Source organism: Canis lupus, chromosome 20 (genome assembly GCF_011100685.1).
Source record: "Canis lupus familiaris isolate Mischka breed German Shepherd chromosome 20, alternate assembly UU_Cfam_GSD_1.0, whole genome shotgun sequence".
Lineage (NCBI taxonomy): Eukaryota > Metazoa > Chordata > Mammalia > Carnivora > Canidae > Canis > Canis lupus.
Genome location: NC_049241.1, coordinates 37,762,747 through 37,778,268, shown reverse-complemented (window position 1 = coordinate 37,778,268; position 15,522 = coordinate 37,762,747). Strand labels below are relative to the sequence as shown.

General features: G+C 57.1%; 2 protein-coding genes across 2 annotated transcripts in view; one reads left to right on the top strand and one right to left on the bottom strand.

Annotated features, from left to right (window-relative positions):
* Positions 1 to 6,008, top strand: part of DNAH1 (dynein axonemal heavy chain 1) — a 76,637-nt gene extending 70,629 nt beyond the window's left edge. The window contains exons 67-78 of the mRNA XM_038566258.1: positions 430 to 626; positions 874 to 1,018; positions 1,273 to 1,431; positions 1,513 to 1,644; positions 2,349 to 2,519; positions 2,599 to 2,778; positions 2,845 to 3,021; positions 3,598 to 3,768; positions 3,925 to 4,055; positions 4,398 to 4,749; positions 5,062 to 5,296; positions 5,836 to 6,008. Of these exons, the coding sequence (XP_038422186.1) occupies positions 430 to 626; positions 874 to 1,018; positions 1,273 to 1,431; positions 1,513 to 1,644; positions 2,349 to 2,519; positions 2,599 to 2,778; positions 2,845 to 3,021; positions 3,598 to 3,768; positions 3,925 to 4,055; positions 4,398 to 4,749; positions 5,062 to 5,296; positions 5,836 to 5,957 (2,172 nt within the window). The 3' untranslated portion in view covers positions 5,958 to 6,008. The remainder of the gene's footprint in view (positions 1 to 429; positions 627 to 873; positions 1,019 to 1,272; positions 1,432 to 1,512; positions 1,645 to 2,348; positions 2,520 to 2,598; positions 2,779 to 2,844; positions 3,022 to 3,597; positions 3,769 to 3,924; positions 4,056 to 4,397; positions 4,750 to 5,061; positions 5,297 to 5,835) is intronic.
* Positions 6,009 to 6,545: 537 nt separating this feature from the next.
* Positions 6,546 to 15,346, bottom strand: BAP1 (BRCA1 associated protein 1). Its single transcript, XM_038566247.1, has 17 exons — positions 15,178 to 15,346; positions 15,050 to 15,079; positions 14,886 to 14,940; positions 13,786 to 13,918; positions 13,298 to 13,417; positions 12,747 to 12,808; positions 12,522 to 12,664; positions 12,198 to 12,276; positions 11,640 to 11,763; positions 11,204 to 11,351; positions 10,544 to 10,728; positions 9,927 to 10,060; positions 8,916 to 9,394; positions 8,644 to 8,804; positions 8,270 to 8,362; positions 8,073 to 8,145; positions 6,546 to 7,874 (listed from the first exon to the last, which is right to left on the bottom strand). Exons 1-17 carry the CDS (start codon positions 15,212 to 15,214, stop codon positions 7,741 to 7,743), a joined length of 2,190 nt encoding a protein of 729 aa, XP_038422175.1. The 5' UTR covers positions 15,215 to 15,346; the 3' UTR covers positions 6,546 to 7,740.
* Positions 15,347 to 15,522: the final 176 nt, after the last annotated feature.

Below are 15,522 nucleotides of genomic sequence, written 5' to 3'. Positions count from 1 at the left end.
TCATTGTGGCCCAAGCTGTCCTGTGAGCACAGCCTTCTCAGAGCCAAGTGTGCTGGTGAGCAGATACAGTCCTGAACCCCCTAGCTCAGGCTCTCATGAGCCCCGGTGTTTTGCTGTGTGTTGGAAATCACTGCCGAGACAGTGAGCATTAACAGCCCAAGCCTTCGCCGTGTCTAGGTGCCAGGCTAACAAAACCCTTGGGAAGCAACTTAAATTCCCACTCTTCCTACTTTACAAAATGAAGAGACTGAGGCTCAGAGAGGTCACATCCTTTGCCTAAGACACACAGCCAGGAAAATGTGGAGCGGGGACACTAACCCAGACTTATCTGTCTGACTGCCACCCCCAGGGAGGACCCCATTTCTCTGGCTGAGGGTGGTAGGGGAGGCATTGCTGGGTGGGCACTAGCCTCCCCCTGTCCCCTGCCAGGGTGAGTGGCGCTACCTCCTGTCCGGAGGTTCCATCCAGCTCATGACTGAGAACCCAGCACCCGACTGGCTGTCAGACCGGGCCTGGAGAGACATCCTCGCACTCTCAAACCTCCCAGCCTTCTCCTCCTTCGCCCAAGACTTCACAAAGCACCTCTCAGAATTCCAATCCATCTTTGACAGCCTTGAACCCCACCGGTGAGCTGCACCCCAGGGCATAGCAAGGGTGGTCATGTGGAGAGGTAAGACCCCAGGAACAGGCCTGCACAGGAGGTTTGTCTGAGGAGCCACCCAGGGTTGTCCTGCAGCTGTGGCCACATCTGTTCTGTGCCCCGGCTGTGTACCCTCTAGGCACTCTACTCTCCCCGGTCATCCAGCCAGCAGAGTCCCTGGGCCCAGTGCCTTCCCACAGGTCAGCTCTCAGGGACACATGGGCCTGTTGCAGGGAACCCTTGCCTGGCATCTGGAATGAGTACCTGGACCAGTTCCAGAAGCTGCTGGTTCTCCGCTGCCTGCGTGGAGACAAGGTTACCAATGCCATGCAAGATTTTGTGGCCACCAATCTGGAGCCACGCTTCATTGAGCCCCAGGCAAGTGCCATTCAGCCAGTGCCCAGACTAATCCCCACCTATGGGTCCCAGGGGCCTGGCTGCACCTGGACAGACCATTTTACAACCTTGGTCAGGCTGGAGCTCCTAGTCATACCCTCCAAAGGCTCTGGGAGTTTGCAGGCCTCACCAGGAAGCCTCTCTGAGAGCTCTCTAGAAGCTCCAGGACCTTCTGCCTTGCCCTGGTCCTGCCCTGCCTCAGCCCCAGGGACCCAGCATCTCTCCCTGACCCATAGGCAGCCAACCTGTCAGTGGTGTTCAAAGACTCCAGCTCCACCACGCCCCTCATCTTTGTGCTATCACCTGGCACTGACCCCGCTGCCGACCTCTACAAGTTTGCTGAAGAGATGAAATTCTCCAAGAAGCTCTCTGCCATCTCCCTGGGCCAGGGCCAGGTAAAGACGGTGTGGGCAGGGGTGGGGGCCTAGAGGCCGGGCTGGCTGGCCCCTCCCCGCTCAGCACTCCCATCCCAACAGGGCCCTCGCGCAGAGGCCATGATGCACAGTTCCATAGAGAGGGGCAAGTGGGTCTTCTTCCAGAACTGCCACCTGGCACCGAGCTGGATGCCAGCCCTGGAGCGCCTCATCGAGCACATCAATCCCGATAAGGTTGCGCTGCCCTTCTTGCCACAGACCCAATGTCCTCCTTTGCTGAAGAGGCTGCTAATGCATCCATCCAGGAGCCAAGACTGAGGGAGATTGTCCCATAGAGATCGTCCTAGCCTGGCACACAGCACTCGGGAAGTGATATATGGATGAAACAAGCCTCAGCTAGATTCATCCTCTCAATGGCTCCCTGAGTTACTGTTACCAGTGTTGATGTGACTTGCCCAAGTCCACCCAGCATAGACTGGTGACCCTGGGACTTGCCAAAGCCCCTATTCCTTTTTTTATTGAGGGGTAGAGGCAGAGGGAGAGAAAGAGAGAATCTGAAGCAGGCTACACACCCAGTGTGGAGCAGACCAGGGCTTGATCTCACAACCCTGAGATCATTACCTGATAAAGCCCATATTCTTTTTTCTAAGATTTTATTTATTTACTTATTTATTCATGAGAGACAGACAGAGGCAGAGGGAGAAGCAGTCTCTCCTCCGGGAGCCTGATGCGAGATTTGATCACCAGGGAATCATGCCCTGAGCCAGAGGCAGAGGCTCAACCCTTCAACTGCTGAGCCACCCAGGTGCCCCAAGACCATATTCTTAATCAGTGGTCTGCACAGCCTAGCTTGGCCCGGCCCACCCAGGGGGAGGGTCATGCTGCAGGTGGCCCAGAGCTCCTGGTAGGAAGGAGCTCATGTGGTATGTGGCCACCAGGTGCACCGGGACTTCCGCCTGTGGCTCACCAGCCTGCCCAGCAACAAGTTCCCAGTGTCCATCCTGCAGAATGGCTCCAAGATGACCATCGAGCCGCCGCGTGGCGTCAAGGCCAACCTGCTCAAGTCCTACAGCAGCCTCAGCGATGACTTCCTCAACTCCTGCCACAAGGTGAGGTGTGAGGGGTACACCCTTCCCCATCGCCATGCCTGGGGCCTGGCCCTGCCCCTCACTCCCCTGCCTCTCACAGGTGATGGAGTTCAAGTCCCTTCTGCTATCCCTGTGCCTGTTCCACGGGAATGCCCTGGAGCGCCGCAAGTTTGGGGCCCTGGGCTTCAACATCCCCTATGAGTTCACAGACGGGGACCTGCGCATCTGTATCAGCCAACTCAAGATGTTTCTGGATGAATATGAGGACATCCCCTACAAGGTGGGCCAGGGACAGGCTAGGGTGGGGTGCTGGGTGCTTGTGGGGGCCCTCACACCTGCCCTGTAGGTCCTCAAGTACACAGCCGGGGAGATAAACTATGGGGGCCGTGTCACTGATGACTGGGACCGTCGCTGCGTCATGAACATCCTGGAAGACTACTACAACCCCTCCGTGCTCCACCACGAGCATAGCTACAGCGCCTCAGGCGTCTACCACCAGATCCAGCCTACCTACGACCTCAATGTAAGCCTGCCGGCTGGTGCCCTGAACACCCTCAGGTGCTGGGTGGGAGGAGGCGTGGCCCCGGCCCTCCAGCAGCTCCTTTTCATGGATTACCCCATTCCACAGAGATAGCCACAGTGAGGAAGGTGGACACTGAGTCTCTGCCCTGGAGCTCAGGCTGTGTGGGGAGAGGTGAACTCTGGCTTCCCGGCCACAGCCTGAGCATAATTATTCAATTGAGGCAGCAGCAGCTCCTCCAAGGGGTCCCAGAGGAAATGGTGCTTCTGCTAAGATGTGTGGCGGAGCTGGCAGGGGCCGGGTTGGCTGTTGGAGTGTGGGTCATCATTGTAAGGAGGGAAGCGTGACTGCTTGGAGGAGTTGAATGAAGGAGCAAGGAGCAGCATGGCAGCAGGAAGAGGGCTGGCGGGGGAAGCAAAGGCTCCCCACACAGCGCCTCAGAAGCCATGCAGTCCCAAGAAGAGGGAGATGTGTAAGGGTTACAAGTTGGGGAGACAAGTGAGAGTTGTGCTTAACTGGAGGACCGCCCACCGGCTAGGGGTAGGGCGAGGCTTCAGGTGTGGCCCTCCCACCCTCTAGGGCTACCTCTCTTACATCAAAGGCCTCCCTCTCAATGACATGCCTGAGATCTTCGGCCTGCATGACAATGCCAACATCACCTTTGCCCAGAATGAGACTTATGCCCTGTTTGGTGCCATCATCCAGCTGCAACCCAAATCATCCTCTATGGGCAGCCTGGGCCGGGAGGAGGTAGGTGGCAGCAGGGGGAAGGGGCCCACAGGTTGGGCAGGGCTCCCCCCAGTATCCTGCCTGCTCCCCCAGAGGGAACTCTGTGCATGTGGAACCCTGCAAGAACTAAGGTGTGCTGGCCCTGACCCCCGTCCCCGTGTCCCTTTGCCCCCACAGATAGTGGAGGATGTGGCCCACAATGTTCTGCTCCAGGTTCCTGAGCCCATCAACTTGCAGATGGTGGTGGCCAAGTACCCCGTGCTGTATGAGGAGTCAATGAACACAGTGCTAGTACAGGAGGTCATTCGGTAAACCCCCTCGCCCCCCAGACCTGAGTTCTTATGGAGAGTTATTATTACAGAGAAATGACAGCAACCTATGGGCCAGGTACCATGCCAAGTCTGTGCTCTAACTCAACCAAGTTGTTCCCAGTTCACAGATGAGTAAACCAAGGCCCAAAATAGTTAAGTGACCTAAGTTTACACATTTGCTAAGGAGCTGAGATCAGTACCCAGGCTGCCCAACTCAGCTCTGTGCTCTTAGCCCCACGTTCCGCCATTGTTTTTCTGTCTGTGGCCTACAACTGGGGAGTACAGATAGTGCCAGATGGCCCTGGACCACTGCTCGCTTCTTTGCCACTGGCCCCATAGGTACAACCGGCTGCTGCAGGTAATCACAGAGACGCTGCGAGACCTCCTCAAGGCACTCAAGGGGCTGGTGGTGATGTCCTCGCAGCTGGAGCTGATGGCTACCAGCCTGTACAACAACACTGTGCCTGAGCTCTGGAACGCTAAGGCCTACCCATCGCTCAAGCCTCTGTCCTCATGGGTCATGGACCTGATGCAGCGCCTGGACTTCCTGCAGGCCTGGATCCAAGGGGGCATCCCAGCTGTCTTCTGGATCAGTGGCTTCTTCTTCCCCCAGGCCTTCCTGACAGGCACACTCCAGAACTTTGCCCGCAAGTCTGTCATCTCCATTGACACCATCTCATTTGATTTCAAGGTTTGCATACAGCCAAGGTCAGGCCAGGGGAAGGCTGGGGTATGGCCCAGAAAGGAGGGGTGCTGAAGCCACAGCTGGCTGGCAGTCAGGGGGTCTTGAGTAGGGCTAGGGTGGCAAGAGCCAAGCCAGAAGAGGCTCTGAGCCCCCAGGAAACCCCTAGGGGCAGGACACAGACCACAGGCTGCCAGCTGAAGTAGTGGGTGAATAAAGGGCACGTAGGCTCTCAGAAGGGAGTCTGTGCCTCCTAACCTAAATCCTAGCCCAGATTCCAGGTGTTTATACGTGGGGGGCATGTCTTTGTGCCCACCACAGGTAATGCAGCAGTCAGTGTCAGAGCTCAAGAAAAGGCCCAAGGAGGGGTGCTACATTCATGGGCTATTCCTGGAAGGGGCCCGCTGGGACCCTGCAGCCTTCCAACTGGCCGAATCTCGGTCCAAGGAACTATACACAGAGATGGCTGTTATCTGGCTTGTGCCTACGCACAACCGCAAGACTCAGGACCAGAACTTCTACCTGTGTCCCATCTACAAGACACTGACCCGAGCTGGTATGGGGCCAGGGTGGGGAACCCGCACCACAGGTGGGGGCTCAGGACTGGGCCAGCCTAACTGGACAGGTTAGCTGAACCGGATGGCCAACAGAAGCCGATCAGCACTCCTGAGAGCAACCTGGCCAGGACAGAGCTAAACCAGCAGCAGGCAGGGTAATGCCCAGAACTTGGGCTCATTCTGTGGGCAGTGGCCCCGGAGCTCACCCTCCTCTTGCTTCCCTCAGCCGGCCTCACCCGGGTCTTGGAAGCCCTAGGCTGCTAACAGTTCAGACGGGTTAATGGAGGCTTGAAGGGGAGGTGGGCCTGGGCTGGATCCAACAGGGAATGAGCAGAGGCATCAACTCTCCCATTCCCGTCGTCAACAGCGCCATAACCCTGGGCAGGCCAGAGCCTTGGCCAGACCCAGTCACCAGTCTGGCTCCCCCTTGGGTCAAGGCCCCTGCTTGCTCCAGCTCAGTTGGCGGAGTCCATTGCTTTTACCCAGTCCCTGTTCTTGTGACCAGCAGCCTAACCCTCCCCACTTCTTGCCTGCCCAGGAACACTATCAACCACGGGCCACTCCACCAACTACGTCATTGCTGTGGAGATCCCCTCCAATCAGCCCCAGCAACACTGGATAAAGCGTGGTGTGGCCCTCATCTGTGCCCTGGACTACTAGATTCAGGACAGAGGAGCTGAGGCCATTAAAGTTGTTTTCTAAGCAGTTCCACTGAGCCTCAGCTGCCTTTGTCAGTGCCACTCTGCAGGACTCACAACCAGGACAACAGTGGGGGTGAGGGGCTGCAGCAGCCTCAAGGGTGATCGTGGTGAGCAGTGGAGACATGGCAGAAGTAGCAGCTTTGACCTGCTGGACCTGTCCAAATACAACACGAGTAGAGCTGAGCCCTCCAGGGGGCCTCTCCAGGGACAGCACACCAGGCAGGGCTAGAGGCCTCCTTGCCTTGCCTCCTCAACTCAGAGACCCAGCATCTGTTCAGGTCACGGGGCCATCAGAACTGGATGAAAGCCATGGCTCTCTCCTCCCAGTGTCCTCCTCAGGTTCCACACTCCACCCAAAGCCCCTCCTCAGCTCAGATTCTAACTCCTGGATCTAGGGTCCCAAGAATCTCAGCCCCAGAAACATCGATGCCTGAGAATACTTACTTCTCATCTTTCTGATCACAGGACCTTGGGCCCAGGTTTGGTTAGGTCCTCACTCCTACCACAGCCTGGCCTATAAATCTTAGGCCAGCAACCACAGGAGAGGTCATTTCTTAGGAGAGTTTATTCATTCATTGATCCAATATTTACAGGGGCCAGAGAAGTCAGCTGCTATACTGGCCAGCCATCCCCTGCCCCAGTCACTATGTACAGATAAGGGGGCTGCTTAGATCACCTCCAAAGCCAACTGGCAGAGGCCATGGAGCTACGTTTGGGGCCTGAGCTCCAGAAGACAGTGCTGGGCTCGTCACCCCTTGGCATTAGGCCCTTTGGGAACAGTGGGGTTCCAACTGGTTGTCCTACTTAGTCCTGCTGTCCCCCACCGAGTGCCCTGCAGAGGCTGAGGAAGCTGGCATGGCGGGGAGTGGTGTCAGCTTCCTGCAAGCTGCTCTGTCTCTGCTATCCCTAAGAAGAGGGAGACATGGTAATACTGAGGGGCTGGGCAGGGGCTCCTCTGAACCCCAGGCTCCAAGGACAGAGCCCAGGAGCCCAAGGCAGGCCCATTGCCAGGGCTACAACACTGAAGGCAAAGAGCCCGAGCCTTGCTGAAGCCAGGAAGGGAGTTTAAAGGCCAAAAAACGGCTCTCTGCTCAGGCGTGGGACCCCATCAGGCTGCTCATCCCACCCCTACTAGGACACCCCACTCCCCATCCAGCCTAGCAGCCGGGTCCCTGAGTTTGGAGCTCTCCCAGGAGGAAGAGCAGACCTGGCTTCCTCACAACAGGGACGATTGGCGGCTGAGGCTAGAGCAGCAGGGCCCAACGCCCACCCAGGCCCCCAGCTGTGCCCCTGCAGTCATGACTCCAGCATGACGCAGGGACCTGGGCCCACCAGGATGACAACTGTTGGAAAGAATGCAGTCAGGAAGCTGGCTATGTCAACACAGTGGTGGCAAGATGGGTTAGAGCCCAGAAAAATAGACGTCTCTGTAGGTAAAATATATACTCTGCTGCCAAGGCAGAAAGGCCAGGTCCTGCCACTCCACAGCCGGCTGTGGAGGAAGCTGCAGCACCTCACTGCGCCCCAGCTCCAGCTGCTGCTTCCAGAGCACTATGGGGCTGAGCGGCCCTGCCAGGCCCTGGGGCACAATGCAGGGAATCCAGCCTGGGTCCCATTCCCGGAGCTGGGCTCTCTGGCTGGAACTATTCAGTAATACTGGGAAGAGGGGGAGTGGGGCAGGGAAGGGGCCCTGGTGAGGGCCATGCGGCAAGAGCGGGCTGCAGAGTACAGGCCGGCAGTCCTCACTGGCGCTTGGCCTTGTAAGGGCGCGAGCGTTTCCGCCTGTCGGGCTTCCGCTGCTTGTGGAGCCGGCCGATGCTGACCCCTTGGCGCCGCCGCACGGAGATGTTCTGTTCCACCAGGTTGGCCAGCATGCCTGCAAAGAGGCGGAGGCCACTGAACAGGTGGCTGGATGCACAGCAGCCACCCACTCAATGGGCCACAAGCCCCGGCCAGGAGCCGAGGCTCCCTCAGGCATCCCTGAGCCCCAGTCTGCTCAAGCACCATAAGAGGCCTGAGGGACATGGCTCTCAGCGGGGCATGCCAGGTAAGATGCAGTGCGAAGTCCCCTCACCTTCCTGGGCCAGCATGGAGATGAAGGTACAGATGAACTCATCATAGTTGTGGGTCCGCCTCTGGTCATCAATCTGTGGGAGAGAAGAATGAACACTGTAGCCCATTGCCCCAGAGCAGCTGCCAGCTGACTTCAGGAGGTCGCATCTCGGGGAAGAGATGGGCAGAGGACCAGCAGCTGGGAGAAAGGTGACCCACCTTGAACTTCTTCCTCTTCTCCACTTCTTCCTTGAGGCAGGCCTCATAGTTTGCGATCTCTGCTTCCACACACTTCAGCAGTGCCAGCAGCTCCTGCCAAAATCCCACAATGCCCCCCTGAGGGGGGCTGGCCAGCATCAAGTCCCCCCCCCCCACACACACACACCAAGAGGCAGCTGGAGGCAAGGAGAAGCAGCCAGAGTCCACAGAGCCCACCAAGGCCCCTGCTGCTCCCCGACCCAGACAGTCTTCCTGGCGCCTGGCCTCAGCCACTAACCTTTATACCAGAACTCCAAGACCCCAGCACCTGAGCAACAGTGCCTCAGGCCCTTCCCTCTGGCAAGATGAGAAGAGAAAGCTGCAAAGGAACTCACCTTGGGGGAGTACTTCTCCCCACTCAAGGGCTCACCAGGCCTGGCCAACCCAGGCTTCTCTCTGCTGTCCACAGCTTCCACTACCTCCTTCTCTTCTGGGCTGCTGGACCCCTGGCTGCCTTGGCTTGGTCTGCTGCAGGGTGAGGAACCCTTCCCACCCTCTGGGAAAAGAAGGCATAAGAAGACCCTTCAGAGTGCAGGACACCTGGTGGTCACTTGGCCACCTCCCTCCTCCGTCCACCAAGTGGCCAGTGAGCCAGTCCCAGGCCCACCTGTCAGCGCCAGGGGACTCAGCACACCGTCCTCGGCGAGGTGCAACAGGCCCGTGCTGATGACAGGACCCAAGTCACGAACAGCACGATTGTAGCGGATGCAGTCAACACGCAGCAGGCTGTCATCCTCTCCAAAAAGCACCTTGGAAATGTGGGAGGTGACAGGGCTGGAGGGCCGTGTTGGGTTGGCTGAGCGGATGGGAGACCGCAACGGTGAGTTAAAAGCACTGCCGATCTCGGAGGCTGTGTCTGTGCTCTCGTTGCTGGGTGTAGGCGAGGGCTGTGAGTGTGTGGGGACTGCCACGGCTGGGCTTGCTGCCCCGCTGCTTGTCTTGATGGACAGAGGAATTGAGAGGTCTTTCTGGGACTCTTTGAGCTTCTCAGCCAAGACGTTGATGGTGTTGGGCTGCAGCACCGACAGCTGCCCGTCTCCAGAGCCACTCAGTGGCCCTGGCTTCCCTGGACCCTTCCTCTTGTACCTAGGGGGCCCAATGAGAGGTGAGCCAAGGGAAGGGGATAAGTGACCCCGCCCAGCAATGCCCACAATAGCCCTGGACACATCCTGGCCTCCAGGGAGTGACACTGCAGCTCCTCATACTTGGTCCCGCACCCTAACCCTCCCAGCCAGGCACCCGAAGCTCCAAAAGCCCAGCCATGTGTTCTCAAAGGACACGTCTATGCCAGCAGCCTCACTCTGGCCTTCTGCCAATGCCACGTCTTTGGATAGAACTCCTCCCCGCCCCATCTCCTCCATCCCTGCTTCATCCAATCCTTTGAGGCCTAGCTGAAAGGCCACCTCCCAACAGGACATGCCTTGTTGTCTGGTTACATGTCTTCAACACTGCCCTAAGCCCTCCTGGAGTCAGCCCCTGTGTGCCAGCCTCCCACAGGACCCTGTACTCAGTAGGTGCTCAGTGTTATATGCTAAAGGGCAACCTCAAGCATGGGCTAGAATATTCAAGATAGGATCAGCAGTACTTGAGCCTCTAGTCTTCCAGAGCCGAGGCTGACCTGATGGCAGAGTTGGTGTTCTGCACGTCGTCGTCCTCATCATCCTCATAGTCGTCCTCATCATCGGAGTACTGCTGGGGTGGGCGGACTGGAACTCGGCTGCGGCCCACACCTGCTGCCAGGTCTTCCTCCTCCTGAGGCAGAGACCCAGGGCAGCCATAAGCAGGGACCAGTCAATCCAGGCTGGAGACAGCACTCATAGCCAGAAAGGCAATAAGGCTCTCCAGCTCGAGTCCACTGAACCCCAGTTACTCCAGAGCCCACCCTGGATTCCTGGGGAGGCTGCTGTCCACCCACACGACCTGCCTACGCAAGGCTTCTAAGACAAACGGAGCACCCCTGAAACATTTGCCTTTACTTTGCCAGCAAAACCTACCTCATAGAATAATACCAAGGAATGTGCCCTAAACATCTTGCCCCAATGCTGTGTGAGTGGACTGAAAATTAGAGTTCTCTCTGCCTCTCTAAGCCCCTATGGGGGCTTCTGGGTAACAGAGAGACTTGGCCACCTAGGCCTTGGTATAGGGTGGACACCAAGGAACCACCTTAAGAAATTGCTTGTTGCAGCCTCGCAAGAGAATACTGGATGAACCTGAGCAAGGGTGCTCCCAGCTCACCTGCATGGGGGACTTGGCATAGTTGTGGTTGTCCAGGAAGGCCGGCAGCCGCTGAACGATGGGAGTGGGGTTGGGAGGAACCCCATTGAGGCTGCTCCCTGGAGGCTTCACCACCAGCTTGGGTTTGCTGGGAGGGCTGTGGGTTGGGGCTTGAGAACATGAACCAGCTACCTCCTCCACACCATCTGAGAGAAAAGGAGCACAGGCAGGACATTCAGCCAGATCCTCAAGATAACCCATCAGACACCCACCAGACATAGCACTGCTTCCTCCTCCCTTGCCAAAGAAGAACAGGTACACTAGCTGACGGGATGAGAGTCAGCAAGCTCTGGGTCATGGGCCCATTATAAGACAGAAGGATAAGATGGAAAAAGGGAGGGAAGCAGGAAAAAAAAAAAACCTTTTAAGAAAACCAGAAAGGGAATATTTACTCTAGAGAAGGCTCAGGGGCTGTGGTAATGTCCACCCTTTACAGGTGCCTTTCTTTAGGGGAGGACCGCTCTCCATGTTTCAAGGAGGGCTACAGGCACCTCCCAAAGGAGCCCCTGAACCACTGCCCAAGTGCATCCATACAAGAAGACACGCTCTGCTTGTGCCTTTCAGCTCAAGCTATGATGGGGTGGCTATGAGGTGAAGGGGAGGCACCCAGATCCCTGGTACCTGTGTGAGTGCCCTCGGAGGCTGCTGTGGCCCTGCCTGCATCTAGCGCCAGGGGGGACTTGCTGCTGGCTGGTTTGGACTCCTCAGGCAGCTGTGGCTCTTGAGACTTGTGGGTCTGAATCAGCTCTGGCTGTGTTACCCTGATCAGCTAAAAACAGAATCCAAGGCTCAGAGGAGTGAAAGCAGACCCCAGCTGCTCCGTGGAAGCAAAGGGCCTTGGCACTATCCATTCCCTCACAATGAAAGACAATAGCCGAACCCAAACCTTCTTTAAGAAGCTATTCCCACTCCCACCCCGAGTCCCAGCTTTTCCACAAGGAAAGCAGAGGAAAGGAATGGTCAGTTGAAGTTCAACAGGTCCACAATAAAGAGTGATCTGAGAATCAGAGACATGTGCCCCAGTGGGGGGAAGAGGGATGGCAGGAGGGGCCCCCACCTGCTGCAGGGCCTCCAGGACTGTCTGACGGTTCACCTTCAGCACGTGCAGCCTGGCCTCATACTTGATCCTGCGGTCGGGCACCACCGCCATCAGGTTGAAGCGGATGTCATGGTAGGGCTCCCTGCAGTCACAGCCGCAGCCGTGAGAGCAGCTCCCACCACAGCCCCACCATCAGGTTGAAGCGAACAAATTGGCAGGGCTCCCGGAAGTCACAACTATAGCCATAGGTATAAGCTCCACCCCAAAAGGCAGGCAGCAGCTAGCACTGCATGCTAGGCAGCTGAGCTGATACCTTCCGATGAGCTGAGTGAGGGGCCTTCAGCAAGTAAGCCAGCAAGCCTGGGCCACCTAGGGTTCCACCAAGGCCCCTCCCCAGTCTGTCCCAAAGCAGGCCATAGGAAAGCCTAGGTGAGACATAGGGCAAGGAGTTGGGAGGCCCAAGATCTAAGCTGATCTGGCCTTACACGAGTAATGTGGCCTCCATGCTTTCCCTCTTCTGTGTCCCTCCCGATGGGGGCACAGCTCCAGAGAGCAGGGCAAGCCTAGAGCCCTTACCCTGCAGTGGCCAGGCCGATACGTTCCATGATGACCCGCCGAGCCTTGTCTGTCCATTCCTCATCCTCCCCCCAGGGCCCTAGGGAAGACCAAGATGAGGAGTGAGCAGGTGGGAAGCCCTGAGTTTGGGTAGGCTGGGAATGGGAAGGAAGATAGAGAGCAGTTGAGTCAGGGAGTCTGGGGGTAGTCAGATAGTGTGTGCAGGGTGCCTTCCAGCCAGAGACAGATGTCAACCCCCACCCCCTGCCACTGGGTCCCAAACACCTCAGGACCCTGAGCCCTAGCTCCCCAGAAGGTAAGCAGAAAAACCCAAAAGGTCCCTACCATGGTCAATGGGGTAGACCTTCAGCCCATCCAGCTCAAAAAGCCGGCCCGTGATAGGCACATAGCTGACAAAGTGGAACGCCTCCATCGTCCGCACAGCACTAAGGCCATTCTGCTTCTCGGGGAGGTGGCGTGGCTCCGGCCTAGGGAAGGACAGACTCAGGGCCCAGAACAGGACAACCCTTCCTACCCCAATTCCCATCAGTTCCCACAGCTCCCACACACCTGGCATGGCTATTATGTGCCTTGGCCAACTCTGGGGCATTGCCAATTGCATATCCTTTGCTCTAGAGAGAAAGAAATAAGACATCAAAACAACTTCTCAGCTGGACCTCAGGGTGGGAAGCAAAGCTCTGGAAAATAGGCCTGGAGGCATTCCAGGAACCTGAAGAAGCACAGATGGATTCTCCTGAGAGGTCAGTGGGGACAGAAGAGAACTCCTGAGCCCGAGAAGGATGGAGTTATTCTTGCACATTATGAGTGGACACTGGAGAGCAACATGGCCAGACACAGACCTGACAAAGTCCTAACAAAGTATCACTTAAGGAATGTTCCTTTCCTCCTTAGGTCTTTCCTGACAATTGGGACTAAAATTTAAGGGTCAAACATCATATAAATAATTTGAAAAGGAAATGGCAAAAAAAAAAAAAAAAAAAAAAAAAAAGAAAAGGAAATGGCTTCATGGTGTCAAATGCCATGTGGTAGCCTTACAAGTAGGCTTGGGAGTCAGATGTGCCTGGCAAGCTGAGAGCCAGGAGTGAGGTACCACGGCCTACCTCTGGGCTGAAGCCTTTGGTGAAGTCCTTCATGCGACTCAGGGTGGGCCCCAGGTCCACACTGCTGCAGTTCAGGAGCACACTCAGCAGGGCATGAGTGGCACAAGAGTTGGGGATCAGCTGTGAAACCCAAGAACAGTCACTCACATGCAGCATGCCTCACCCCAAGCCACACTCATTGAGAATGGGGACCCAGAGAGGGACAGTCCTAGCTGGACAACAAAACTCATCAGCTTCCCTCACCTCCCCCCACATTTGTTCATTCAACTAAATACCCAAGTGTCTGAGGACTCAACACCACCCTGCTCTGAAGGTACTCCCTTTTCTTTAATGAATAAGCGCTCAGTTCCTTCTGCCAGAAGACTTCTCTAATCACCACTCCTGCTATCTGCCTGTCTCCTCCTCCTCCTGCCTTCCCCCACTTCCACTTCCCAGCAAAGACAATGGCAGTATCCCACCCTCCAAACAGAACACAGAGCCCAGCAGACCTGATGGGCAAAGAACATGTTATTCACAATATCATCATCAATCACGGACGTATCATCCACCAAGGTAGAGACCTTGCGACGGGATCGGCGCTCTTCGATCCATTTGAACAGGAAGATGAATCCATACACTGGGCTGGGGAAAGTAAGGGGTAAAGCTAAACCAGCCAAGTGGGGGAAGGCAATCAGCCTCCCCTTTCTTTTCCTGCCTATTCCCATGTATTGTGTTGCCACTCAGGTGTCCTTCTCGGATCCCACCTCTACCCTGGCCTCTTTCCAGCAATGCTCAAAGTGGCCCTGAGCCCTCACACCCAGAAGCCTGCCGCAGGGAGTCAAGCTCAGCTTCTGGCTGTAATGCTCCAGAATACCCTGTGTCCTCATGAAGTGTATGGTTCTGGGATAAGAGATGAAAAGCTGGAACCCATGGCCCACGACAGGGTAGGAACAGACTGGTAAGGCAAGAAAAAAACTCTGATCGAGGAATTTAAACACTAATTCTCACTGTGAACTCCAAGGCCTAGGCCCCAGGGCAGTGAAAGAAGCAAACGAATACCTATTGTCAGTCCCTTCTTTCCTGGGAGATAAAAACAGACCTCTCAGTTCATGCACTGTAGTCCCTCCACACCTCTATTCTGCAGAACCACCAAGACAAGGCCCTGAGGTTGGTCACCCAAGAGGGGCCTTGCCAGATGCCACACACCAACCAATCAATACAAGACCTTTATGAAGGGATTAAAGCCACCGGCACTCGAGTACATGAAAACAGAAATTAGTCAACTACAGTAGGCACTGTGTGACCTGGGTTCAAGAGAAGGGGCTGCCTTCCTGCTGGGCAACCAGAAAAGGCAGCTGAACTATACTCCAAAGGACGGTTAGGTTTGTACTGGGGGAAGGGGACTACTACACAAAGGGAGGTGCTGAAGGAAGACTGGGAGAAAACGAAAACATCAGCTTGGTCAGGAGGGCACCCAAAGACAGGTGCTTCCATGCATGAGATTTTATAACTTGGGATTCCTACTCTACCTCCCTTGAGGGGCACTCCTCCCCTGGCCCTTCCCTTGCTCTCAGGGTGTCTGGGAAGGCCCTGGCACCAAGCCACTCACCCCTGACATTTGCTCTGAAGGTCATAGATCTCCTCCACCTGCACCCCTTTGACACCTGCGATCAGGGAAGGAAAGAAGTCGGGAAGGGCAGCCCCTGGGTGTGGAGCGAGGGCACGGGAGTGGGCCCCGATAGCCCGGATCCGGCGGGTAGGAGCGGCTCTTACCGAAATCTTCCACCAGGAGGGTGAAGAGGCCTGGGTGGGGCGACAAGAGGGGCAGGCGGTGGTCAGGCGGGCGCGTTTCGGGCGCACCAGGCCTCCCCAGCCCCCGGCCCGCCCAGCGCCCTCCTCACCAGGGTCGCTCTCCAGCTCCAGCCAGCCCTTATTCATCTTCCCGCGGGGCGGCCCCTCAGCGCCATGTCCAGGCCCTCCCGACCCACCGCCGCCCGCGCCGGGAGCCCCCGCCGCCCCGGGGCCCCTAGCCCCTAGCCCCTAGCCCCACACACAGACAACGGGCCCAGTTGGCGTCACCCGCCCGCGCCGGCGACACTACGTCACCACGGCGCGACGTTCTCCGCCCCGCCTCTGGGCTGGTCTTCCGCTGGATCGATTCTCCAGGGTCCGGCACTCGCGCGGGGGGGGGGGCGGGGCGAGGGGAAGGGGCGGGGCGAAGGCGGGGCGGGGCGCTGGCCGCGCGA

What these genes read in the sequence shown, in the direction of transcription:
- BAP1 (XM_038566247.1), bottom strand. Translation starts at nt 15,214, where the DNA reads ATGAATAAGGGCTGGCTGGAGCTGGAGAGCGACCCTG. An exon ending in CCTCCTGGTGGAAGATTTCG is followed by an intron (nt 14,941 to 15,049) that starts GTAAGAGCCGCT and finishes CCCTGATCGCAG; the next exon opens with GTGTCAAAGGGGTGCAGGTG. An exon ending in CCAAAGGCTTCAGCCCAGAG is followed by an intron (nt 12,809 to 13,297) that starts GTAGGCCGTGGT and finishes CTTTCTCTCTAG; the next exon opens with AGCAAAGGATATGCAATTGG.